The sequence below is a fragment of the Cynocephalus volans genome, chromosome 3 (genome assembly GCF_027409185.1).
Source record: "Cynocephalus volans isolate mCynVol1 chromosome 3, mCynVol1.pri, whole genome shotgun sequence".
Lineage (NCBI taxonomy): Eukaryota > Metazoa > Chordata > Mammalia > Dermoptera > Cynocephalidae > Cynocephalus > Cynocephalus volans.
In genome coordinates, this window is record NC_084462.1 from 175856500 (window position 1) to 175882487 (window position 25988).

Below are 25988 nucleotides of genomic sequence, written 5' to 3' on the forward strand. Positions count from 1 at the left end.
AACCTTTTGAGGTACCCTCATGTATATACATATGGAATGGGTTTTTGTCAACAGTGTAAATTATTTCTGTTAAAATGTTTCAGTAGGTAAGTGAACACTGAGGCTAAGTGCATTCTGAAAAAAAATGAAACTGATGGAATCAGTGTAAGATTATAGTAGCACTAAATAGCAAAAATTATAACTTTGTCACTATAGAAATCAACTTTAATTTTATAAGACCATTTATAGTTTTTTTGGTTTTCCTGAATTACCTGTTTTGGTGTGCTTTGATTTTTAAGGAAGACAAATATTAGGATTTATATGTGGATATTAGGTTTAGTTTTCAGAAAATTATTTCTGCTTTTATTTTCACAAGATAATTTGCACTATTAAATGTTCCATCTTAAAATCCTAAATTGTTATAGCACAAGAAATCTTTTGCTTTTGTGAGAGGTTCATTTATTGACAAATAGTAATGATTGGCAATGAATTGAACTTGATAATTTTTTTGAAATTATGTGATTTTTGTGTTCATTGTAGGATAGTTAGAAATCTTTAAAATATAAAATCACTTTTAATCTCATTAGCCAGAGATAGTCATGTTAATTGTTAAGAAATTTTTCTCATATATTTATGTTTATAGTCCTCTGATTCAAGATTCATGTTCTCACTTTATAGTGCTTTTCAATTGGTGAGGTGTCCTACAATCAGTGTGTATGTTTCATGTAGCATTCCTTTCACCTTTTAAGTTGAAGGCCTCTTAGAAGTCATGAAGTACGTGACTCCCAAATCTTTGCCTTTTATAGTTCAGCATCGTACTTCTGATTTTTGTAAATTTATCGGTTTCTGCTTTTCAGTAGAAATCATACAGTTAAGTAAAAGGTTTTTATGTTTCAGAGATTTGGATGAAATAAAGATATATTTTATTGATTGCAGCATTCAACAGAAGGTGTCAGATTGACAGCTCTGAATGACAGCAGCCTCGACTTGTCTATGGACAGTGATAACAGCATGTCTGTGCCTTCACCTACTAGTGCTATGAAGACCAGTCCATTGAACAGTTCTGGCAGCTCTCAGGGGTAAGGAAAAGGAGGGAAACAGAAGCAGAATGCTGTTTACTAAACCCATTAGATATGTTTTCTTGTTGTTAAAGTCATCTATTTAGAGTGTTATTTTTATTCCATCTTCTAATCCTTTTTTTAAAAATAGCAATTTAACTCATAGTTTTGGGGACAGTAATTTTTAGTTTTGTCCTCATGTGTCATACTTATATTTCATTTTGGGGACTGATATGTCTTGATTCAGATAGGAATGAATGTTAGCACCATAACCGCTCCAGATTTGTGTATTTGGACACCTACTGCTCCAGTGAACTGTATGATGTGCTAAGGAAAATAGACAAAAGGGAGAAAACCACCTTTCTGTCCTAGAGCTGCTTATACCTGTGTAGGAGGGGAGCTTATCTTTGAAACTAGTAGGGATCTTCTAAATAAGGTAAAGATCTGTGTGAGGTGGTTTTTATTAGAGAAACCTTTTTTAGAAGAATTAAGTATCTATTTAACATTTAAAGCAGTTAAAATTTTTTATTATAAAAGAAATACATGTCTATGGCTGTAAAAATTAGAACACAGTAAAGCCATATTTATATTTAACTTCTATAAATCTTTACAGTGTATCCTTCTAGAATTTAAAAAATGGAATACTACCATATTTTCAAAGGGAGCTGTTTTTGGGGAGCTGCTAGTGTTTTAAACTGTGATGGTTTTACTGATAACATTGTTAGCCAATGAGTTGACACTTAAAATTTGAGCACCTTTATGAACACATGTTATATTTCAATTTTCAAAAAACAGTCTTTAAAATTGGATTTTCAGTTAAAGTATAACCAGCGGCAAAAGTTGCAGGTTGGGGATGATTCATGGAGGACTGTGAAATAGAAGATGCCGAAGTGCACTGGAGGAGTTCCGTTTTTTTCTCTTTGGAATGTGTTTTTAGACTAATCATGTGGAATCTGAAGATTTCAGGCCTAAACATGTAAATTTTATAGTTTTAAAACTGTTCCTAATTTGTAGAGTATGAACTTCCATATTTTTATTTTAAATGTTTTTATTTGTTTTTGTTTTGTAAAGAAGCAGACATTTTAGTAAGAATTTGGGGATTTGAAAAACTTTTTGTGTACTTTGTGTACATGTATATAAAATATGTGTAAATTTGTGATTTTTACACATTTAGTCTTGAAATTTAGTTCTTCAAGTAATATTAAATAACTTCATAAATAAAAACTTCTGGAATTTAAGTTTATGGTTGTGTATTTGCTCAACCATTGAGTATTTTTATTATGTACTAGGCACTTTGCTAGCTATTTCAGGTTTTCTTCTGCCATCTGTGGTTGTTCTGACCAACTCCCCTTTTCTGTTTAATCATAAATATGTGTGCCCTTGAGGGTTCGCTTCTCATTCCTTTATCCAGAAAGTTCTATTGGACAGTGCTGCTGTAGAATGTTTGTGTGCTTTTGGTTGTTATTTTTTTTTATCAAATAAAGTCAATTACTGCAGTATGTATATGGGAAATAAAACTAAAGAATCATTTACTTTAGAATATAGATTTTGCACATATTAAATATTGTTACTGAATTTTATTTTATAGTTATTTTTCTTTTTGTACTTTAAAATTAATTATTATTATTATTATTATATTTTTTGTAGCAGAAACAGTCCTGCTCCAGCTGTAACAGCAGCATCTGTGACCAACATACAGGCTACTGAAGTTTCTGTGCCACAAGTAAATTCCAGTGAAAGCTCAGGGGGTAAGGTGATTGGTTTGAGAGGTTTGAGAATTCTTAGATTATATTTGATATTAGCCTTCATTTTGAAAAAAATAGGTTTGTTGATTAAGTAGATTGAATTCACTTTTGTAAGTGACGTTTTATTATTTTACATGTAAAGTTACTCATGAATCAAATTCAGAGAAATAAAGGCTTTATAATTTGTTGTTGGTTTGATTATTTTAATTTGTATGGATTCATATATTTATTACTTAGGTACATCGAGTGAAAGCATTCCTCAAACTGCCACACAACCAGCCATTTCTCCACCACCAAAGCCTACAATCTCCAGAGTTGTTTCTTCAACACGTCTGGTAAACCCACCACCTAGACCTTCAGGAAATGCAGCAACAAAAATACCTAATCCTATAGTAGGAGTCAAGAGGACATCCTCACCTCATAAAGAAGAGAGTCCCAAGAAAACCAAAACTGAAGAGGTATATATATAAAATATATTAGGCCTTGGCAATACCCGCTTGCCTGTTTTAAAATCCAGTGGAAGAAAATGTTTTGTGAGCCAAAATTGAGAAGGATCAAGGAGCAAAGCTGTTAGAAAACTTGTAGGTGTGTCTGTCGTGCTTTAGTGTCATAGTTTCTCTTCACCTTTTTCACTCTTCTTAGTACTTCTTCCATAAAGCTGTGCTTATTTAACTTTTTTAGAATGTGTAGTCTGTAACACAATTTAGCATGGAATTATATGTCATTGTAATTTTTTATTCTCTGATAACTGTATCTTTTATTTGTACTGATTCTTTGGTCCCTTTGGATAGTCTTCTATGATCCAAATGGAGTTTTGGAGTTTCTGTACTCTCCTTGGTATTAGAGGATTACTGCATACTAGAAGTTCTCAGGGAATTCCTATTGAATGAGTCAGATTAGTTTTGGGACCCTGAATGATTACTCTTCCTCCAACCCTTCAGGAAACTTTCTAGCAATACTTTCACTTTTTATAATACCTGGTTTACTTGTCACAGTCTCACACAGTTTTAGGAAAACTGTTAAAAGTGTACAATGATTTGGTGTGAGTCTTAAAATAGAAGTAGTCTTGTTACACAATTCCATCTCTCCCTGGAGTTACTTTCATGTTGTTTTCATATGAGTGAGACGTTCACCATTGCCCCACAGATGACAGTTTAAACCACCAATTTCATTGCAATTTTTGGTAGAGAATTTGTTATTTAGGAACTTACTCATTACACCAGAGTTTCCTCGGAATGGGAAAAAAGACAAACCTAGGTTTCTCACGGAGTCCAGTGTTTTGATCAGTAATGGTGAAAAATTATTTGCCTCTAATTTATATCCAATTTCTTAGCTTATTCTGAAGGCTCTTCTTTTAGATTTATTTGAAAATAGCCACTGTTAACTAAAAAATGAATTAATTTAATGGTTTGTCACTCTTTATGATGCTAAATGAGAATGAAAAATGAGTATAGTATGTTTTACAAAGTGTGTTCTGAAAACCCGTCAGTGTCTGTGTAATTACCTATTAAGGCAGTGATTTTTATCCTCGGTTGTATATCAAAATTACTTCTTTAAGTGTCTTTTTTGTTAGTTTAATATAGATTTTTAGGGCCTCTGCCAGATACACTGAATCTTCCAGGAGTTAGGCATCTGGGAATCTTATTAAAAGCCTTGCTGCCACATGATTATGTTGTGCAGCAATCTAAGACATACTAGTTTTGATGTGAATTTCATATTCTGCCTACTGATGATAATTGTTTTAAGTTGTCAGAGCATTTTGGAATTCACATTTCTTTTTACCTTAGTAAAGTATATGTAAGCATAACTCTGCACTTAACATTTGGTTTCCTTAGTGTTATAAATGGCACCCTGAGAGCTCTGACTAAGTAAATATATGCCAGCACAATATTTGTGATTTTGTTTGCACTTGATTTGGTAGAGCAATACTCATGTTTCTCATCTGGTTTAGAGAGGCATTAGGCATATAGAATTTTTAAATTTTGTATAAAAAATTAAAAATATACACAAAAGTAAAGAGTTATTTAATATACCTACATACCCATCATGCAGTTTCTAAGCCAATCTCTGTACCCTTAATTCTTTAAGCCGTTTCCCATTTTCACTTGTCCTCGAATTATATAGAAGCAAATCCAGACATATCATCTCATTAGAATTTTTAAAATCATGTATCTGAAAGAAAGCATAAACAGAATAAAACCAGTCCCCTTAAGGGCTGAGCCCGTGGCACACTCGGGAGAGTGCGGCGCTGGGAGCACAGCAACACTTGCGCCGCGGGTTCGGATCCTATATAGGAATGGCCGGTGCACTCACTGGCTGAGTACCAGTCACGAAAAAGGCAAAAACAAAACAAAACAAAAAAACTGTCCCCTTAAAAAAAAAAAAAATTAATACCAGATATCTAGTGAGTGCTCAAATGTGCCTAATTGTCCCATTGTTGTTGTTGTTGTGGCTGTTTTGGATAGTCTGTTCAAATCTGGAACTAAAACAAGATCCCTATGTTGCAATTGTTTGATGTCTGAGTGTCCTTTAAAATTTTCTTGCAATTTTTTGTTCTATATATTTTCTCAGTCTGGATTTTGCTTATGGCATCTCCATGGAATTGATTAACAGAAACATAAAATTTTAAGGTAGAGAACAGATCTTAGGTTATTTCATAGGCTTGTCTCATTTCCCAGCAGAAGAACTTGCTGTTTGGTGGCTTTTCCAGCTTTTTCCAGCTCATGATAGTTAGAGATGTAGGATTAGATCCCAGGCCTAAATCTCATGGTGCTGAAGTTGAAGAACTTTGTTATAGTATAAATATCCTAATTTTGAAGCCCTCCTGAACTGGGTTATTTAATTCTCTGCTAATGAGTACTAGCTTGGTATCAGAAATCTTGCAAATCAAAAAGAAATATTGGTTCCACTCAATAATCCACGAGCATATTTATAGATAGGAGGGTTTTAGATACTGTGCGGTAGCTTAGTTCTGCTTAATGTTCATTATATCCTAAAGTTTTACAAATGCATAATGTAATATAAAATAAAAAAGAGCAGTCTCCTAGATTATATGGTTAAATTAAGCTATTTACATTTTAAAAACATTTTTATATGGAAAATTTCAAACATGTATGAAAGTATAATGAATTGTCCTATTCATATCACTTGGCTTCAACTATTCAACAACTCATGGCCAGCCTCGTTTCATCTACATACCCATTTACTCCCTTCCTCATTGTTTTGAAGCAAAACCCAAGCATATCATTTCAACCATAAATATTTCAGTGTGTATCTATAAATAAGGATTTCTAAAAAAAATAACCTCAGTATATTTATCACTCAAATATTAACAGTAGTTCCATAGTGTAACGTTTCTAGTCAGTATTCATATTTGCCCAGTTGTAACTTAAATTACTATTTTTAAAGTTTGTATGTTTGCAGGATACTTCTTACCGGAATTGGTTGATATTGTATTAAATCCCTTCTAATCTGTAAATTAGCCTGTGGTTTATAAGTCTTTTTTTAAAGTCACGTTTAAAATTGGATTTTAGTTCTGTGTAGTAAATAAACCTCAGAAAATAGTATCGAAATAGTTTTTAAGACCCAAGGAGGGTATTTTTCAAACTTTCTATTCTTCAGGATGTTGATAGGTCTTAACTAAGAAGGGGAATTCTGTGGTTAAGTTTGGCAAAGTTAAAGTGACATTCACTATAGAATTTCTCAAACCTTTTATGTGCTGATGTGTGATGTGTGAATGAGTCTCCCAGAAAGGGGGTGATGATAGTATGCCAAGTTCCTCAGCTTGTTTGACCACTGAACTCTTTTTTTTCTTTTCCATAGAAAAAATATTTTATGAACTTAGCGGTTTGGGGAATGTACTTTAGGTGGTTGTGATTTACAGAAACAATTTTCCTCATGTTCTTTTTAATTTTAGTAGCTACTGAAGCCAAATTAAATTTATTAATCTGAAAACATTTTTTAAAGGGAGGGAACCAGTAATCTATTTTAAGACTGTACTTGATCTTACAGGTTTAATTATTTCATAGTTTTAAAAATTTTTATAAATTAAAGCATTGATTGGCATATAATCTAAATTTTTCATTTTAGAGAATAAAGCTTTTTTTTTTAAAAACAGGATGAAACAAGCGAAGATGCTAACTGTCTTGCTTTGAGTGGACATGATAAAACAGAAGCAAAGGTATACTAATTTAGCCTTTAGAATACATACACAGTTATCAGTACAGAAGATGTGACAGAAATGTCTTTAGAATATTGTACTGTATTTTGTGCTGTAGGTTTTGGATTTTTTTCAGTATTGTTTTTAGAAGAGTGTTTGTTCCTTTTCAATGTTAGTTGATAATGCTGAACACTGAAGGGAATATAGTGATGTGTGAGACATGTTCCATACCATTAAAGGAGCTTATAATTAAATGGAGTTGATAAAATGGAGATGTCATTAACTACGTTATCAAAGGAAATCAAAGCATTTGAGAGCTGGGGGGCTGATGGGCAAGAGGAGTAACGTGTTATTTCTGACTGCAGAAATAGTAAAAGGCTTCATAGAAGAGAGAAGTAGCATTTGAAGTGGTGCTTGAAGGATGCATAGGATTTTTGTCAGTCCAAGATGAGAAGGTTATCTCACTATTAGTTGAGAGTATGGTATGGGTAGAGAACCAGTTTTTGGCAGAAGGTTTTTGGCCAGAACCTAGGGTATATGGAGCTTAAAGAAGGTAGATGGTGTGGAAGAGATTGGTTTGTTCAAACTGTAAAAGACTTTGGTGTCATTTCTTTTAGAAATTGAAATACACTGAGGGCTTTTTAACTGTACTTCCCTTTGTTGTAGAAAAATTGGAAATTCTCTCCCTTCTTCCAAATTACCCAGATTCACATGATAGGTATTTTAACAAGTATTGTTTTGGTGTCTTTCTAGATTTTGTTTTGCCCTCATATGTGCGTACAGGTTTGCTTTCTAATTTTCATAATGGCTGCATAGGATGCTCTCTTAAGGCTATTAACGTATTTTAGTCAACCAGTTCCCTGTTCTTAAGCAGTTGTTTCCATCAAAAAAAGAAAGTTGTACATTCCTACTATAGTATTCACTACAGCTAAATACCTGCCATTCATTTAGTTTGTTTAAGGTAAATTAAAGAAAGAGGAATTATCGAGGCAAACAATATGCTTAATTTTAAAACTATGATATATGTTGCCATGTTATCCTCCAGAAAGGCTGCACTTCTTCCATTCCTACCTCATATACCTTATTTTCCCTTTTCAGTTTCATAGGAGAAAATTTATATTTCATTGTTTTATTTTTGTATATATCGTTTTATAGAAATTGAAGTTTTTGTGTGTTTATTTTCATTTGTGTTGTATATATGAGGGGTCTTCAAAAAGTTTGTGGAAAGATTCCTTTACATTTTATTTCTGTTTTTCCACAAACTTTTGGTAGTACCCTCATGTATGTATTATTTTCTTTTGAGCACTGCTTTAAAAAAGTTCAGAGCAGTGGAATGAGATGGTTTACCCTGTGTTTTCTAATTATACTTAGTGTAGAATCAGTACACATTTATTGGAAAGGGGAGGAGAGACCATAAGAAGGGAGAAATCTTTTAGAGACATATTTTATATTTTTAATTAAAGGAATGGGGTGATTTCTGTTCTTTTGGGTAATTCTATTTAATAATATTGGATTTTTTTTTTTTTTTTTTTGGTAAATATAGCTAAGAGCTTTCCTTGGATTTATATTCTGTTAATTATTGTCTAGGCAGCACTTCATTATGTGCCTGTGTGTGTAACTTTATTGTTTGCTTAAAATGTCGAAGTTGGAGCTAGTTGGAAAGTCTTGAGATATTTTGACCATGCCTTATAAGATTTAAGTAGGCAAATAGAGATTTATGAATATATAAAATGGTGAAATAACCTACAGTGAAGCTTAACAGATGATTTTATAATTTAGTTACATTTTTCTCTTGATCCCTCCTGTTTTCCAGTTTGTCTTCTTTATTAGCCACCAAACCCAGTTATGTTTTTTTATTCTTTTTTAAGTCTCTTTTCCCCCCTCCCCATCCTCTTTGTCTCACAGGAACAACTTGATACAGAGACAAGTACAACTCAATCAGAAACTATTCAGACAACGGCTTCTCTGTTGGCCTCTCAGGTACTAAGCGCAAAAAGCAAGGAGGGTTTTGTAAATGTTCTTAAGATTAGTGTGGTATATTGAATTAAAATGAGCATTCATAGAAAACTGTTAGATCTATCTTTGTGGAGGTAATTACATGCTAGCCTATAAATGTATTTATTGTAGTTTAAAGGCAGGGCAGTAGATGTGATGGAACTATTCTTTTGCACTATGAAGATGCTAACTCATCCCCTTATATATTATTTGATATTACAAATCATTTAAGTCCTCACTAGTCATATACACAGGATTCATATAGAGGTTTTTTATTTATAGGTCAAAGAGTGAAATTTAAACTAGGAAATAACCATTCTTCATGGGTTTTTTGTGAGGTTAATATGATCTTTTTATTTATAAAGTGTGTTGCTACCTCAGTTTTCATTACTTATTTTCAGTTAGTTATTCAGTATAACCTATAGTTGTTTAGAATTATTTTTTTATTTGTCCTTGCAATTCTATTTGTGAAAGTCCTTTATATACAGTAGGCATCTGGAATCTTTTTTTATTGATTTGTGAACCTTCAATTATTTGTGAAATAACTGTCTTCTTCTTGAATCCTTTTAAATTGAATAAACCCCCAAATCTATGTCAAACTCTGACACAAAGTAAATTTTTTCTTTAAGCAGATCTGAAACTGGTTAACCTCAACAAAATAACTGAGGGGGGCTGGCTGATTAGCTCACTTGGGAGAGTGTGGTGCTGTTAACACCGAGGTCATGGGTTCAGATCCCTGTACTGGCCAGCCACTAAAAGATAAAAGTCCCCAAAATAAGATAACAATTGCTGCCTACTGTTGTTGTACTGTGATACTATGATGATATTTTGCTGCCTTGTGGTTCAGAGTTATTTTAATGTGATCATTTTAGAATGTGCTTTTGATGGATGTTAACTTTCATAGTCTCTTAAGATATATAAATATTATGTTTAGTTTTTGGAATGTCTTTTATTTCCATAATCTTTATTTAATAAAACTTTGGGGGGGATAACTAAAGTAACATTAGGAAACGTTGTCCTTAGTATACATGGACAAACTACTAGTTTATCAAACTGAAACTGTCCTGTGATTGTGATTGCATGTCTTTTGGTTTGCTACATACTCTCTAGGGACCTATTTTAATAGTTTTGTGTTATTGAGCTCATATCTGTAGTAATTAGTACCCATGGGTGTTTGCCTTTTAGATATTTTTGTGAGCAAGTAAAATCTTTCTAAGGAGAGGATTTCTAGAGCTATTGAGAAAAATCACCCAGTTATAAAAAAGAATGATTATGTTGATTTAAAAATATATATATATTTCTATGTTTGGTGATTGTAAGAACCTGTTTATTTCTGGGGAGGTGATACTATTGTGGCTATATCTACCAAGGAGAACTTACTGTTTTGAGATAAATCTTGAAATATTTACAGATGAAATTATAGGATCTCTAAGATTTGTTTCAGAATAATACAGAGATTGAAGTTGGAAGGGTGGTTGATTGGCTTTGATTTGACAATTGATGAAGCTGGGTAATGAATATGTGGGGATTCATTATACAGTACTCTCTACTTTTGTGTATGTTTGGAATTTTCCATAATAAAACATTTAAAAATTCATCTCTATATTGTTGAATGTTAAGGAAGGCTTGTGATTTAACCTGTTCACTATAGCAAAAGCTTCTCTAAAATTTAGGATAATTAAATTATTGCTCAGCTGTGCAGATTTAGTTACATAATTTACAGTGTCAGGAAATAATAAATTTACCGACAGCTGCTATTTCTGTGTATAAGGTGAACTTTAAGTATTCTCCCACATGGGGGTGCTCCAATACCGGTTGATATTACAGCTATTAGTATTATAATAAGTACATACAATTTAACATTAACTTAATAATTATATGATAGGTGATTCTTAGAGCAGCATGTTTTTAAAAGCTGTATTTGAAATTACATAGGAGTTTTATATATATTGTTAAAATATTGTTAAAGTGTACTTATTTAAAATTTTTTACAAGTATAGAGCAAATAATGTGATTGTAATAGTTATCTCTTTTTTTCATTCCATTTTGATAGCATTTTAGAGTAGTTTTCTTTAAATTTTTAATACTTTTCTTCCTGTGGTAAGATTCCATCATTTCTTAAGAAGTAAAGCAATGGAAAGTACATCTCATTGTTGAATTACAGTTCTTTGAACTATATTGTGTTCTTTGCTTTCATTCTCAGAAAACATCCAGTACAGACCTTTCTGATATCCCTGCTCTCCCTGCAAATCCTATTCCTGTTATCAAGAATTCAATAAAACTGAGATTGAATCGGTAAAAACAACCTCAGGGGTCCATAAACAATATCTGCCAACTCAACCTGTTGTCTTCAAATGCTAAAAAAGGAGAATGGAGGGTACAAGATTAGACATGACTGAAAATGGATTTAGGTTTTTTTGGTGACCTCCCTTACTGGGCTAATCAGCACTTGATCGGAAGTCCAGGTTAGTATGTGAAGCCAGGAGTACTATTATTATTGTGTTAGCAACAGTTGCATTAACTATTTCAAAAAATTACTGCCTTTAAAAAACAAAAAAAAAAAACCACAAAAAAAACCACAAAAAAAACCTCAAGCTATATTTGTATCCATAATTGACATCTGGATTGGGTTTATGTTTGATGCATTGTTTGGAAAATTTGCAATACAAACCGGCATAAGAATTCCTTATTCTGATGATGCACTTTTCTGTATTTTTTATTAGAAAGTAGAACTAATTTTAGATTTTCAGCTTGATGGATTTTCATTTTTTCCTAAATAATTTCTTTTACCATTAGTCTTCAAATTGGATACCATTGTGCAGTGATGTACTGTTATTCTTCAGAGAAAGGATAAGAGTACATCTAGTTCAGTCACTATGATGTAGCTGTGTCTCTTAAAAATGGAATGTAAACTCTAGTGTATGCATTTGACATTGAAAAATTAATTAGGAAATACTTGGTTTTGATGGGGTCATGATTAAGAAATGATATATTGGTTTTATTTATAGAATTGTTTTATAGTGCATACAAATCAGCGATCAGCCAGCAAATATTTTTCTTTGAGCTTAAAGAGAAAGCTCTGTATTCTTTTTGCCTTTAATCTGTTTTCTTCAAAACAAACAAGAAAAGCTTTTTGCACCTCTGTCCCTTTTTCTTTTTCTTTTTGTATGCACGCGGTAGGACTTACTTCATGTAAAACAAAATGCCAGTATTTTCTTAAGCCATGATGTGAAACCAGTGACCCTGTGACCACATGGCACAGAACACTAAATTTTGGTCCCATGGCTGAAACTTTAGGGAAAAGTAATGCCTGTAAAACATGATATCTATCTTAAATGGCCATTTGATCTCTAAATAAGAGGGATTTTGTACACTCCATAGAACTCTTGTCTGTAGTAAAATTGATTTTCAATTTTAAACATGTGGGCAAAAATGCATTTTCTCCAAGATTTTTAAACTAATTTTTATTTTTAAATGGTTCACCAAAATCTGTCAGTAAATTTTACATATAGAAACATTTTAAAAATCATTTCTAGCAAGTACTTGACATCTAGTCAGCTGTCTACTCCTTTTTTATTTTGTTTTATTGTATCACAAGATTAGGAACTTTCAAGAAAATAATTTCTCATAATTAAGCAGCAGAACATTCATCTTTACGACGTATGAAGGATGCCAGATGTTGATAAACTTAGTTACTCTTTCTTAATCTGGACAAAGCAAACCTAACAGGTTCTTCGGATGAGCATGTTTAATGAATCCTCCATTGTGCTCCATTCGATCACATGTGCATTTTTCATGTTAAGTGGCAGTTACTTAAACTCTTCCCCTATCCTTCTAAATTAATTTTTCGAAATTGGAGTGTAGTCTTTCACCCCTTAGGCTATGCGTTAATTGAAGCTTTTTTCCACCATGACTTTATAATGTCTAGTATACAATATTTCTACTTCCCACATCTTTGCACAGTCACCTTGCCCTATCTCCCACCACTTAAGAAAAAAAGATGGTCATACTAACAGGTGAAGTGTACAAGGTGTCTGTGTGTTTCGTGTAGCTTCAGAGTTAGTTGAAATTGCCAGGCACAGATTTAGTCTTGTCATTTTGTTTACACATTGGGGAAAGAAATTCAGTTTATTAAACGTTTCATGTAACTGCACCCAAGTTTTGCCAAGCTGGAAACTTGGACCTTTTCTGTGTAGTGACTTTTTAATTCTAGTTTTCATAACCTGGAGATCAGACTGTTGCTTTCGCATGATGTACGTAGTGTCTCATGACTGGAGTTTGCTTTGTTTTATAGTATCTGTACTCCTTGTATTTTTCAAGAGCTATTTTGTAAACAGATGATGTATTTCTCCATTGAAAACACAATAAAAAAAAAAAAAAAAAAAAACAGCAGAATCCCAGCTGGCTGATTTGTTTTTACTGACTGACTTTTTTCAGTGATTTAATTGGTTCTACTGGTTCAGCTTAATAAGTTTATAGTTTGGTTAGATTTGAAAAGTTTTGTTTCTCGTTAACTCAAACTGTTAGTAGCAGCATAATATTAATTCATCTCACATAATAATCAGATATTTGTTTTTCATATAGTTGATCTTTGGAAGAAAACATGAATATTGTTACTATTAATTCACTTTTATCTGTCCCATCCTCTAAAGTATTTTATTCTGTCTGTAAACATTATACGTTATCTATGAGTATATTATGTGCATGTAGAAGCTGTTGGTTTTCAAAGCAGTTGGCACTTTATCTCTAATGTCAGCAGATGGCACTGTTGTTTTTCAGTGAATGTAGAATTATAGACCACAATCAGCCAGGATCCTGTGTTTCTTATTTTACTAAATCCAAACCAGACATTGCTTTTCTTAAATCCGCAAATGCTCAACATTGTGTAATTAACTCAGTGGGTTAGGAGTGAACTACTCTGTGTATTTGTGATAGCCGACTCTTGGGTCGGGTGTGGTGACTTGCAGTGTTTTGAATGGAGGGATGGACCTCTTTATATAAAAGCCGTTATTTCTGAGCACATGCATTTTTGCAGATGTCATTCCTAACATTCCAAGTTCTAATAGTTTGATATATATAAAAATATATGACCGTGGGTTAACTTTTTATTAAAGTAAAATTTAACTTTTGGGACTATTTAGTAAAAGGGAAAACATTATAAACATTACCCTTGACTCCATTGTTAACACCTGCAGAAATTGAATTTGTTGCACTTCCTCTATCTTGGTAAATACCTAGACATGGAACTGAATATCATACTTTCTGACTTGTTTATCACCCACATCACTTTTTGGTATATTATGCATCTTGCTGAATTAGTAAAATTATAACTGAAAGTTGTATGTTTTGTGGCTCTGGGTAAATTCTGGAATAAAGTTTTTCTTTTTCTAATCAACACCTTTTTTTTTCTTTTTCTCCACACAGAAAAATGTTTTAGAGCTCTGTGTAGTAATAATTCTGGCTGCATTCAAGGTGGCAATAAATGATCAGCAGCTCCAAGTAGTAATTGATATATGAAAGGGTAAATCATTAATATTATACAAACTTGTAGACCAAGCCTTAGAAATATTAACTGTTAGTGCACTTCAATGCATTTAAGCAAAAAGATAAACTGGTTACCTAAAAAGGCATTGACAAATCCTTTGGATATACTTTGGCCTATTTTAATTCTAACAAAAATGAATAATACAAGGAAAATTGGTTGCCTTTTAGCCTGAATTGTGTATTTTGTTCTGTTTTTATAGTTCTCCACATTATTCTTCCTCTGTTAGCTTTTCTTCAAGTTGTAATCACAAACGGATGCTATCTTAACTCAGACCTGAAAATGGTAAATTAAATACTAAGTATGTTCTGTAGTAAACATGACCTTCAGTCATGCAGACACAAGTGGTTTGTTTAATTCTGTGTAATATCTGTTTCTTATATTTGTAGAATCAGTTTGTTCATGTTTTCTCAATTCTTGCCAATTTAAAAATTCTTAATACATCTTATATAGCTTTTTTGGTACCAGTAAGAAAGATGACATCAATATTTCTGAGTATGTATTTCAGAAGTGATTGTGCTTTATTCTGGAAGTGATTTTGTATACTTGGGAAATTGTTTCAACTTCTGCTTTTCTTCCTCAGAGACATGCTTTTGTCTCTATTCTGGGAACATCTTTGTAGCTGATCAGACCACAGAAGTATTTTGTTGAAAGAGATAGAATTTTAGGTACATTTTTTTCCCTCTCATTTCTTCCCAATTCACAAGACTTTCCTGGGAAGTGTAGAATTTAGGGTTCTGCTCAAGTTTACATTTCAGAAACCTCACGTTTGTGTGGAAGATTGTGATTTTAATTGTTCTTTTTTCTCCAGTTGTCTTTTAATATGCTTCATGTTTTAGTGTAGCTAAAAATCATATCTTTAAAAAGCACAGTGTTATAGAGTGAGCATCTACTGTTTAAAATATTAATTTTCAAAATATTCATACTTTAAATAAGACAGAGCAGTCACTGTCCAAACAGAGTCTGGAAGCCAGGGCTCGAACTTGCCATTGCCACTTTGGTCTTAGTAGCACTGTTCCCTTTCCACCTGAGCACAGGCATCAAAGCCCTAAGAAATAACAGCAAAATGCATAGTTGTGAAACAGTGGAAATTGAATCATATAATATTGGAGTCTTAAAAACACTTTATAAAGTTTTCCCTGTGCTCATTGAAAAATACTCTTTGTTAATGTGTTTTTCAAACAAATCAGTAGGTTGAAGTACAAAACAGACAGAAGGTAAAGTCTTAAGGGTAAATTCTGACTTTCAGGTGATTATAATGTAATTACAGTTAAGTGATAAAAAGTGTCACCTAGTCTAATTATCATATATCCCACTATTTGGAACTACCCACACACTATGCTCAGTTTTCACTTAACCTGGTTGTTTTGTGTTGTTTTTTTGAGCGGCTGGCCGATATGGGGATCTGAACCTGTGACCTTGGTGTTATAAGGTTGCACTCTGAGTTAACTGGCCAGCCCCTTTAACCTGGATGTTTTAAATTTCATATTAGGTATGTGATTATGACCTAATTTTTAAAATCCAAGTCTCTTACTCTTTCACAAGCCATTTAGAAGCATTTCCTTTGATTTGTAAAATGTTATTTTTTCATCCAGCAGATTTCATGCTGAAAATATGTATTTTGAATAATTCAAACATTTCATTTTCCTAGGTTTCTTACAACTCATTGCAGACGTTTACCTCAGTCTTGTGTATTTTCTAATGTCATGTAGTCCTAAAATAGTTAAAACCTTTTTTTTTTTTTGGTATAAAATAGTTTTTGCTCTAAGAAGACTTCTGGAAATGGAAAATAACAGAGTTGTTTCTGGGAGGTAAAATGATTTTTGTGCCACTTCTGTGCCCCTCTCTCAATCACCATACATATACACATATGCAGGTATTTGGGTTCTTTGATTGTAGGCATAAGAAAGTAGGTATATGTATTTAAATATAATGTAAATTTTTTCCAACTTTTGCTTGTTCCTTGTGGATGCTGTCTCCCTCTTGGCACAACACCCTCCTTACAAACTTTCACACTGTGTGGTGCCTGGTGCTATGTGATTTCCAGAAATCTGGCACAGGAATTGGTCCTTGTTTGCGTTTTCTGACTGCAGTGGAGCTGTTAATAAAGAGATTGATGATAAAGTTGTCGAAAAGAGACAGTTGGGCAGAACTGCTCCCCATGAGTGACAGAGGGCTTGATCTGTCTTCACAGCCAAAAAAGCTGTCCCCAGCAGAGAACCGACCGTGCCTGGACACTATGCCAAGACTGTTAGAAGGAGCTTTAGCACTATTAGGTTACTACATCTCTGTATTTAATTTAGGTTTGCTTCACATTCCCATTTTTATCCTAAAGTTCATGGGATGATCAGAACAAATACATTTGCAAATATGACACACACTTTCCAAATGTAAATAATTATTTTTGCAAATTCTTAAAAGCACTCATAATTCATACTAATTTGGCTTAGTAAATTTAAGTTTATTTTGGAGATATTACTGCAGTTTTTATAGAAAGCCTACATTTCTTCTAGATAGCAGCTTTCTTAAATTCTTAAGGAGTCAAGTCTAACAGGTTCAAGAGTAAGCATTGGCTGCAATAAGCATACTGATTGTAATTGTGTATATTTTTCATCTATTGCTGCTAGTAGGTAGGCTCCACGCATTCAGTTTAGCTATTCATCTGTTTTGTGTGATCTCTTTGATAGTCCATTAGAATTTTTGGCTCTGTTTAATACTGACTATAAAGGTACACATTTTGCCAATAATATTTAAGCTGTCCTAGGTTACATGTTTCCCTCCTAAATTTTCTTGAATGTGAGAATTGTTAGTCAGACTTCTCTTTAAAAGAAACTGCTATGTCATCGTTGTCTTTGTCTTGTTAGGTGACCCAAATGTGGACATTTTCTTTAACAATGAAAATTCTTGCAAATTAAATTTTTCAAGTATGGTCTTTGCCATCTGTTTAAACTGTGAAGTAACTTTTTTTTTTTATAACAAGGCTTAAAAATTTTTTTAAAGTAGAAGGCACCCAGTGAACCATCTAGTTTATTGTATCCATGACAGCCTTGCTCAACTGTTTCCATTGAGAAAGGAGTTTGTATTTAATAATTGACATCTCTGGACAGTATTTGAAGTTTTAGATTGGGTCAGAATTTCCTCGATCCCCAGTAGTCATGTTTAACAGAAGCAAATTCTGACCCATCTGTTTCTTTTAACATGAGACCTCAAATCAGGTTTCTCAGTTGTCCCTGGTTAGTTTTCTCATTCCAGATAAAATTATGCTGGGGTGTGTTTTATGGCCAGAATACATTAGCACATCACTCCCCAATATGTTGAGTAGAGATAATCTAACACCATGAATTCTCCAGGAACTGGACAACTGAAGGGGGAATAAGATCAAGCTCCTGTCCTTGAGTATGTTAAAATCAGGATAAACACTCTAAGTGAAGTAGTCCTTGTGGGAATAGTGTAGCAATTTGTACCTTAGGGTAGTATCAGGTTTTCTTAGTAGACATTTTCAAGATTTACGGTGAACGTGAGCTGTTGCTAAGCTAGGAATCCACTGTCTGATAGAGGGATAAAGAAGAGCATGGGAATACAGCAATAATTTACAATAGGTGAAGAAACCAGTTTAAGTAAACTCAGAGGTGATGTACTTCCTCTTTACATCTGTCTGATCCTAATGTCTGTTCTCTTGACTCACCTTTGATGTGGGAGGAAGTAAAATGGAATGTCTTGCAGGATCCTGTTGTAGTGAGGCTTCCTGGCATTTCTGAACTAGAGTATGTTGAGAGCATGTTCTCTAAGGTTTGTTCTCAAGAGTCTTCCAAAGGAGGGTTTCCTTGGCCAGTCCTCCCTGGGTTGGCCTTTGAAAAAGGGGGGTAGAGTTCTAATCACAGACTATAATCCATACTCTGCCAAATAGACTTGTGATTGGTAGAAGAAAGGCGAGTGAGCTGGAAGTACTTCTGGTATTTTCTTAGCTCACCTTTGGCCATGTAGTACTTTTTTGAAGAGCTTTGGATTTGACCGTTGTCAACCAAACAGGCTGTAGGAAAGCGTGAAAATCTTACTTCATTTCCAAAAAGGTTTGAAATGGCTTAGAATTTTGAAATGCTGAGAATAGAATTTTTTAAAGGGTAATAATGCAACTGGGATAGAGGAAACTAGAGAAAATAACTTAATTCCCTCCCCTCATTTATTAAACAAATATTTTCAAGTTCTTTCTGCTGGCTTCATGGAACTTAGGTTCCAGTGGAAGTTAATGTTTTTTTATTTGTTTTATTGTTGTTAATAATGGCTAGTAAATGGCTAGACCATAAAAATTAGCAAAACTTTGTTAATTCAGAATTACTTGGAAATTGTTGTTTGTAATTTTTGGTTTGTTCACCATTCAGGACTATAATATCCAAAGCAGTGGAGGTTCCATGAATGAAAGATTAGAAGTTAATCATGTAAGGACGGGACACTGATTTGAGTGGGGTGTACTTGAAACCTGACATATTGGTTACCATGGGGAGAAGACAAGGGCGGGAGAATCCCACCTTGGTGTTTGAGGCATGACCAGACACGGGGGCCAGTTGGAAGATAGAGGCTTCGATGAGTGAAAGGCTTGAACTGCCACTTATGATAGAAATGACATTGTGGTAGGGATGTCTAGTTTCTTGTGTAAAAATTGAATTCCATAGAGTACTCCATCTGTGTTAGGATTGACACATGCTAGAAACAGTCTTCAGCAAAATTGCCCATTAAGGCATCCACCTTGACTGCTATTTTGCCACGTGTTAGCAGAATTAAAACAATAAAGCAACTTTTCTGTAGTAGAAAGGATGCCTATTTTCAAATCAGAGCTGCATTCAGATGTCAGCTTTAGCACTCATTAGCTGTATGATCTCATGCAGTTACCACATTTCTCTGAGGTTCATATTCCTTTTCAGTAGAGATGAGCTCAGATCTCTTTAGGATTGTGAGAATAAAAGGTAGGCAGTGAAGAGCCTCGTATGGGTCTGATGGTTAGAAGAAAAAGCCCTGGCCTTCAGGGAGGACAAATCCTGTTCTCTCCACCAGGGCCTGGTAACCACAGGCAAGTTGTTTAACACTTTCTTTCAGTGTCTGAGTAAGATGTAACTTATTATTTAGATCTCTCTTTTTTTTGGTGGGTGGCTGGCGTGGGGATCCAAACGCTTGATCTTGGTGTTATAACATCATACTCTAACCAGCTGAGCTAACTGGCCAGCCCCTATTCTAAAACTTAATCCTGAAATATCGCCTTGTATTTTCCTAATCTGCAGTGTTGGCTCTTATTGTCTTTGGATGTTACCATTGGGAAGGCCAGGGTAATGCTCTTTTTTGTATATGCCTCTAGTTTCAGAACAGCTAAAATGCCTCTCTGCTATTTTGATGCCCTTAAAGCTGGCCTGTTGGAGGGATGGGGGTGGAGAGGGGAGATTTGCAAAGACTGGTGGTTAATGACTGTAAGGAGATGGGCTTCAATGAGAGTAGAGAGCTATATTTATTAGTACTGGAAGGTTCAGGCCCTGGCTAGTTTGGGATGAACTGACCTATTCATACCCAATTCTCTTAACAAGGTTTGCCTAAAAATTGGATGTTTGAAAAATGTAATTTTCCATATTGGTTTGGATGGTTTCTCCTTGAAAGTTTTGCATCTTAGAAATGTTTTTCTTTTTGAGCCAATTAAAGCAAAAGAGTCCCTAAAAGAAATGCTAAAAGTCTTTAGACTGCTTAAGAGGTAGAGCAAATAAAATATCAACAAAAATACCTTAGAGGTTGCTCAGGACATGCTTTCCCTACTGTAACATATCTGAAGAAGGTATTACATTAGATAAATGTGTATTAAAAACTAAAATGTTAAGGCAGAAGTGCCGTAGAAGAATTAGATGAAAACAATACTTAATGTTAAAAAAGTAGTAGAAATCAAAATTGACATGTAAAAATTTTTTTTTGTGGGGAGGGTTTCATTATGTTGTATATAAAATGTCATGAGTGTGGTAAATGTTAAAAATGTGGGTGGTGGGTGAATATGTCATTTGGCAAATTCACTATTGGGCTAATGGTTTTAGACAAATTTGATGCTATCTTGAATTTGTTAGCATTAATTTTTTTCTGATTATAGTAGTAATACATATTCATTGTAATACTTGAAAAATACAGAAAAGTATAAAGAAAATAAAAATCACCCATAATCCTACCTCTCAGAGTTTTTAAGATCTGTGTATTTTCTGTCTTTCATACCTTTTTTTTTTTTTTTTTTTTTAACATAGTTGAAGTCATACTGGGCAAGTAATTTTACACATGGGTACATCAGAAAATTTGTGGAAAAATAAAAGATAATATGAATCTTTTCATGAACTTTTTGAAAACTCCTGTAACAAGCGTTTTCCCTGGAAATTATCATGGCTGTTGAATTGGTAGAGTGAAGAACTGAAAAATATTCTGTGTACCCCTCCATAAGCTGATGGCCTATACCCTTTGGAGTGTGGCTTTAGAACTTGGGGAAACCTGGTGGAGCTGCCTGGACCCAGGAAGGAAGGCTGTGTAATGGTGAAAGACTCTCTGGATTGTTGGGAGGGATTGAATCATGGACGCTCACTGCAATGACTGAATACCAGTATCAGAAAGTCAGGAAAAAAAAGATGTTTAGAAAGTCTTGTAATTCTAATGGACACTCTTTTGCCTCCTGTGAGGATTCATTCATTCAGCAAATGGTCATTGATCCCCTACCATGTGCTGTGCTGTTATAGTGAGGAAGAAAAAGGCAAGCCAGGAGAGGGAGCTGAGATTCACTGAGTATTTGCGGTGTGGTAGGCACTTTGGGGCACTCTGAGTGGCGTCACACTTAGCTGCTGTGACAATTGCCTGTGGTAGTTAAGAAGCAGTGGGGCCAATAATGAGTTGTCTGGTTCTAAAGTGCAGACTGTTTCCATTTTGGGGCACTCGGTTCATTGAACAGTTGTGGAGAGACCCTGGCTGTATACATGGTGAGCAAAACTGGCAGTAGCCCCTTGTCCTTATGAAAGGTTGTAGTTCAGAGGAGAAAAGGGTTGCTGAGAAGACACATGAACCACTAGAAGGCTCTGAAGAAAAATACTGCAGTGCTTTCAGCGGGTCAGTTTGACCTGAAGATTAAGGAAGCATTAGCCAGGTGCAGAGAGGGAGCGGCATTTTCCTGATGTTGAGTCTTGGTGACTACAGAGGAACAGGAAAATGCCAGAATTTCTACAGCTTTGTGATTGGGCACTGGGATTGAGAGAGATGTAAATGCCCATAGGTGTCACTGTGTGATAATAAGAAGCATAGAAGTGCTGAGGAAGGATGCAGCTTCCTGGTGGCCTTGGGGAGGATGTAGGAAAGCAGGTGCTATTTGAATGGTGATTTGGTAGTGACCATGAAAGAAAGCAGGGGAGTTGGAAGAGCAGGAGACAGCATTCTAGGCCAAGCGAAGGGCTCCTGCAAAGGCACAGATGGGAAAGCATGGTAGGGTTGGAGGCCAAAGCAGCAACAAAGCAGCTAGAGAGGGACGTGGTGGGAAGCGGTAGTGGTAGGTTAAGCAGAAAGAGAAAGATACTTTACAGCTCTATCGTGAAAGGTCTAGTGTGTCAAAACAGTTCAAAATGACCAAGATATGGTGGTCTTATAAGCTAAATGAAGGAGACAAAGGACTGCACAGACAGTTAACGAGACTGCAGGGTTCAGTCACTTGTGCTTGTACCTGGTCCTGCCTCCAAACCACTTGCTTTGTGCTTAGAATCAGTGAGTGGCAATAAAAATAAACTTTCACCAGCCACCAGCCCTGTATTGGGAGATACTCACTATCATACCCTTGCTCTCACTCCTCCCTTCGTTCCAGATCCAGCTTCAGGCCCTTCTTCATCTTGTTTCTTGCTCACCTGTTCTACTTGAAAACGACACCTGTCCTCTCAATTTCCCTGCAATATAGGTGTTTTGGGAGAAAGCACCATGCCCTGAAGTACAAAACAATACCGATCTTTTGAGTGCCAGGTTTGCACTAAGTGCTTTATGGACATCGCCTCATTTGATTCTTCCAACAACCCCATGAGGGTAGATACTTCGAATCCCCAGGTACTGATGAAGAAGTGGGCTCAGGGAGCTGGAGTACTTGCCTAAGTGCGGAGCCATAACACGTGCGGTTGGATACTGTGCTGTACTCCTTCCAGCTCTGCTACCCTCCACTTGCCTGGGCTGCTTGGCCACGACCCCCAGGACTGCGCTAAGCACTTCTCTCCTTCCTGCTGTAGAAAATGGTTCCCTGAAACGTAAGTGCATTTGGCTTGCTGGGTGGATAAGAGGGAACAGTAAGTCATTGGAACCAGTGGAGGGGAGTGGGCAGTGTGCCCTTTCCATTCTGACACATGAGGGGGCCATGATGTGACCTGGTTAGGTAGGGGCCTACGTGTCTCTGCAAAGTCCTCTGCGAGAAAACCTTCTAGTCCCTGACATTTATCATTGTGGGGGCTCAGCCTTGCTGAACTGAATATTTATGAATCTTTATTTCATTAAGGTTAAAAACAGCCTTTCATGTTTTCATCGACGAACGCAATCACCCCTCTCTTGGTCCTCACCACCACCTCTCAGCCCACAGCCACCTTGCGGCCCAAGCTCTGCTGCTTTGTCACTCTTCATGGCATGTTGCTGACTGGCCTCCAATCCCCACTGCTCACCATAGAGAAGTCGAGACCAGGGTTCCTCTCAGTGCAATTGCACTCACCATTGGTGGGAGATGCTGTAGTTTGACCAAAGGGCATCCCTGTCCCAAGGCATTTGGCAACTTGTGGCCCTAGTGGAAGACACTGGGGACAACAACCCAACAAGCATTTGGGGAAGTGCCTGTTCTCTCAACGCTGCTTGTTTGTCTTCTAGTTCTAATTGCAACCTTCACTGAAGACTGCAGGGGAGGGAACAGCAGCAAACAACGAACCTCTCAGCCAAGAGAGGAGTTTCAAGAGCAGGTGTGCTGAGGGTGGGTCTGGAGCAGGGGCCACAGTGAGAAGAGGAGAAATGAGGACAAATCTTTGGGAACCTTTGCTAGAAAGTCAGTGGGAGCGTGGCTCTGAGGTGAGCCTTATGTACTGCACGGTCCCTGCATCCTCAGAGGATGTAGCGGGAGGAGCATGTGCCTTCTCCCCCACTCCCTGAACAACCTTGCCTAGAACCTTGGTTTTCTAACCTCAAGCCACTTAGCACCAACTGGAGCTCCAGCCTGTATCTCTGACTGAGAATGTAGGGACCTGGCAACTGGGGTGTGAGCAGCTCCCCAGGCGGTTGTAACGCTTTTCCATAGCAGCCCCGCCTGGTATATGTAGTGATGCATGAGCACAGCCACTTGCTTGCTCCACCTACTGCCCTCCTCTTTGCCATGTTGATTATGCTCTGCTTCTGGCTTCTGCACTGGAGGCAGCGGGCTTCTCTTCCCTGGAAACCTAGAGTGGCAGGTAGAGAGGGAGGATGTGAGCTGGTTGTCAGGAGGGCACTAACATGAGCAGCAGGCTTGTCTACTCATTCAGCACCTCCTGAGCCCCAGGTGCCTGGCATGAGTTCTGAGTGTGTCAACTGAGTAAGCCGTAGCATGCCCCTCTCCCATTGGCCATTGCATGCTCTTCTGTGGGCTTAGAAGCTCTTGCCCCAACTCCTCACTATCCATCCCTGTTGTATTTGGCTGGCTTTCACTCATCCTGTAGGTTGTACCTTAGACATCATCTTCTCTGAGAAGTCTTCTGATCCCTCAGGCTGGGTTAGATCCTGTCCACCCCCAAAACACTCTGTGGCTAAATCTTTTAGCACTTACCATATTGTATCATTGCCCTGTCTGGAAACAGCTCTTGGAAAGCTGGGGCCATGTCTTGATACATGTCTGTAGCCTCGTCAGTGTAAGTTCAGTGAATGAAAGACTGATGATGTTCTGTCCTGAAGGGCTCCCAATGTACCGGGGGAATGTTAGCCAATGTTTATTAAGACTTCACATCCTACACATTGTGCTAAATGCCTGACGTGGATTATCTCATCGAGTCTTCCCAACAATCCTTTGAAGCAGATATTGTTTCCTATTTTATAGGTGATAAAACAGGCACAGAGACGTTAAATACTTGTCCGATGTCCCATTCCTTCTAGACGATGGAGCCAGTTGCTGTGATGGGAATGTTTACGGGTGACGGGACGGAGGAGAGGGCCACTGTTTGTTACTTTCCACATCTCTTGCCCAGTTCTCAAAATAGCCCTGTGGGAGTCGTGTTACCTGGAACCTAAGAATTCAGAGAAAGTTGGTGATTTGTCGAAGGGCATACCTAGGAAGTAGTGGAGACAGGATTCAAACCCTGTGACCATTCCTAAGCAGACAGACCCTGAAGAGAGGATCTTTGGGTATTGTAATGCCAAGGCAGGAACTGTGTCTGCCTGTGGCCTCTCCCACCTTACTGGGAAGATACTGAATAAACCACAACAGGGAGCCCAGCTAATGGGGATGCAGTTGGTAGCTAGAATGTCCTTACAGATATCAGGGGTCACTGTCAAAGCACATTCTTTGTATTGGGACTAATTGTTAGTTACCCTAAGTCTTCCAATCCATCACCTCCTTGGCTAGGGCAGATTTTGTGCAATAAAATGACAGGCTAAAAAAGTTTGTGAGTGTGGCCAAAGCAAATGTAGTATAGGGTTGGGCCAGTGCTGGTTAGGGAAATTCAGCTGTAACTTATGGGATTTCAGGAACCCAATCTTAGTCTGTAATTCATTTTCATAAAAAATGAGTATGATATCACTGCCCTAATTCTCATTTCTTTAAATGGATGCTAAGAGCATTTAAGTGAAAGTTAAAGCAATGCCAAATTCACAGGCTAAGTTTAGAGTAATTCCTGTGACCGTTGCAAATGGAGTTGGAGTTAAAAAGGGTGAAGGGAAGACTCCGGAAGGAGGACAGACAATCTATGCTACAAGTGAAAGCTTATTTATCTGGAAGTCTGGCTTGCCGATATTCCATTTCTCTGGAACCTAGCCCTGAAATCTCTGAACTGAGCAGTAAGTGAAAAAGGCTTCCAGGTTCTGGAAAAGAAAGTCACACAGCCCATACGCCAAGGTCGGGCCCTGTCCCCATAGGTACATAGCAAAGTTTTTTGTGCTATCTCACGTGTAGTTCACAGTTAACACGCAAGCATATATATTTGTTTTCACAGCTCCCAGCAGATTGTCCTAGATGCTTTCACTTCAGCCAGCTTCATGTATTCCAGGTACGATGCTAAATGTCATCACATACTTCATCCCTTTTACTCCTCCCCAAAATAGGCCTTGCTGCCCATATTGTACAGATGAGGAAACTAGTTCAGATAAGTGGTGTCCAGCTTGTAGGCTGCATATGTCTGGCATAGAGAGCTGCTATGCTGATCGATTTGCTAATGGTGCTGGGGGGCAGGTGATGGGGAGGGAAGCTGCTTTTTGGCCTCAGTTGACTTTAAGAAATGCACACTTTGAACCATTGGCGCTGCACCCAACCAGAAAAGTGT

General features: G+C 36.4%; 1 protein-coding gene across 14 annotated transcripts in view; it reads left to right on the forward strand.

The window, feature by feature from the left end:
* Positions 1-25988, forward strand: part of PAPOLA (poly(A) polymerase alpha) — an 89893-nt gene that overhangs the window by 43196 nt on the left and 20709 nt on the right. For 3 of the 14 annotated variants that reach the window (XM_063092270.1, XM_063092275.1, XM_063092277.1), the window contains 6 exons: positions 916-1058; positions 2685-2785; positions 3020-3240; positions 6900-6962; positions 8847-8921; positions 11140-13307. In XM_063092270.1, coding sequence (XP_062948340.1) covers positions 916-1058; positions 2685-2785; positions 3020-3240; positions 6900-6962; positions 8847-8921; positions 11140-11235 — 699 coding nt within the window. In that variant the 3' untranslated portion in view covers positions 11236-13307. Of the gene's footprint in view, positions 1-915; positions 1059-1853; positions 1873-2684; positions 2786-3019; positions 3241-6899; positions 6963-8846; positions 8922-11139; positions 13308-25988 lie in introns of those variants that run through there. The other 11 variants (XM_063092271.1, XM_063092276.1, XM_063092273.1 and 8 more) reach the window with 8 other exon arrangements.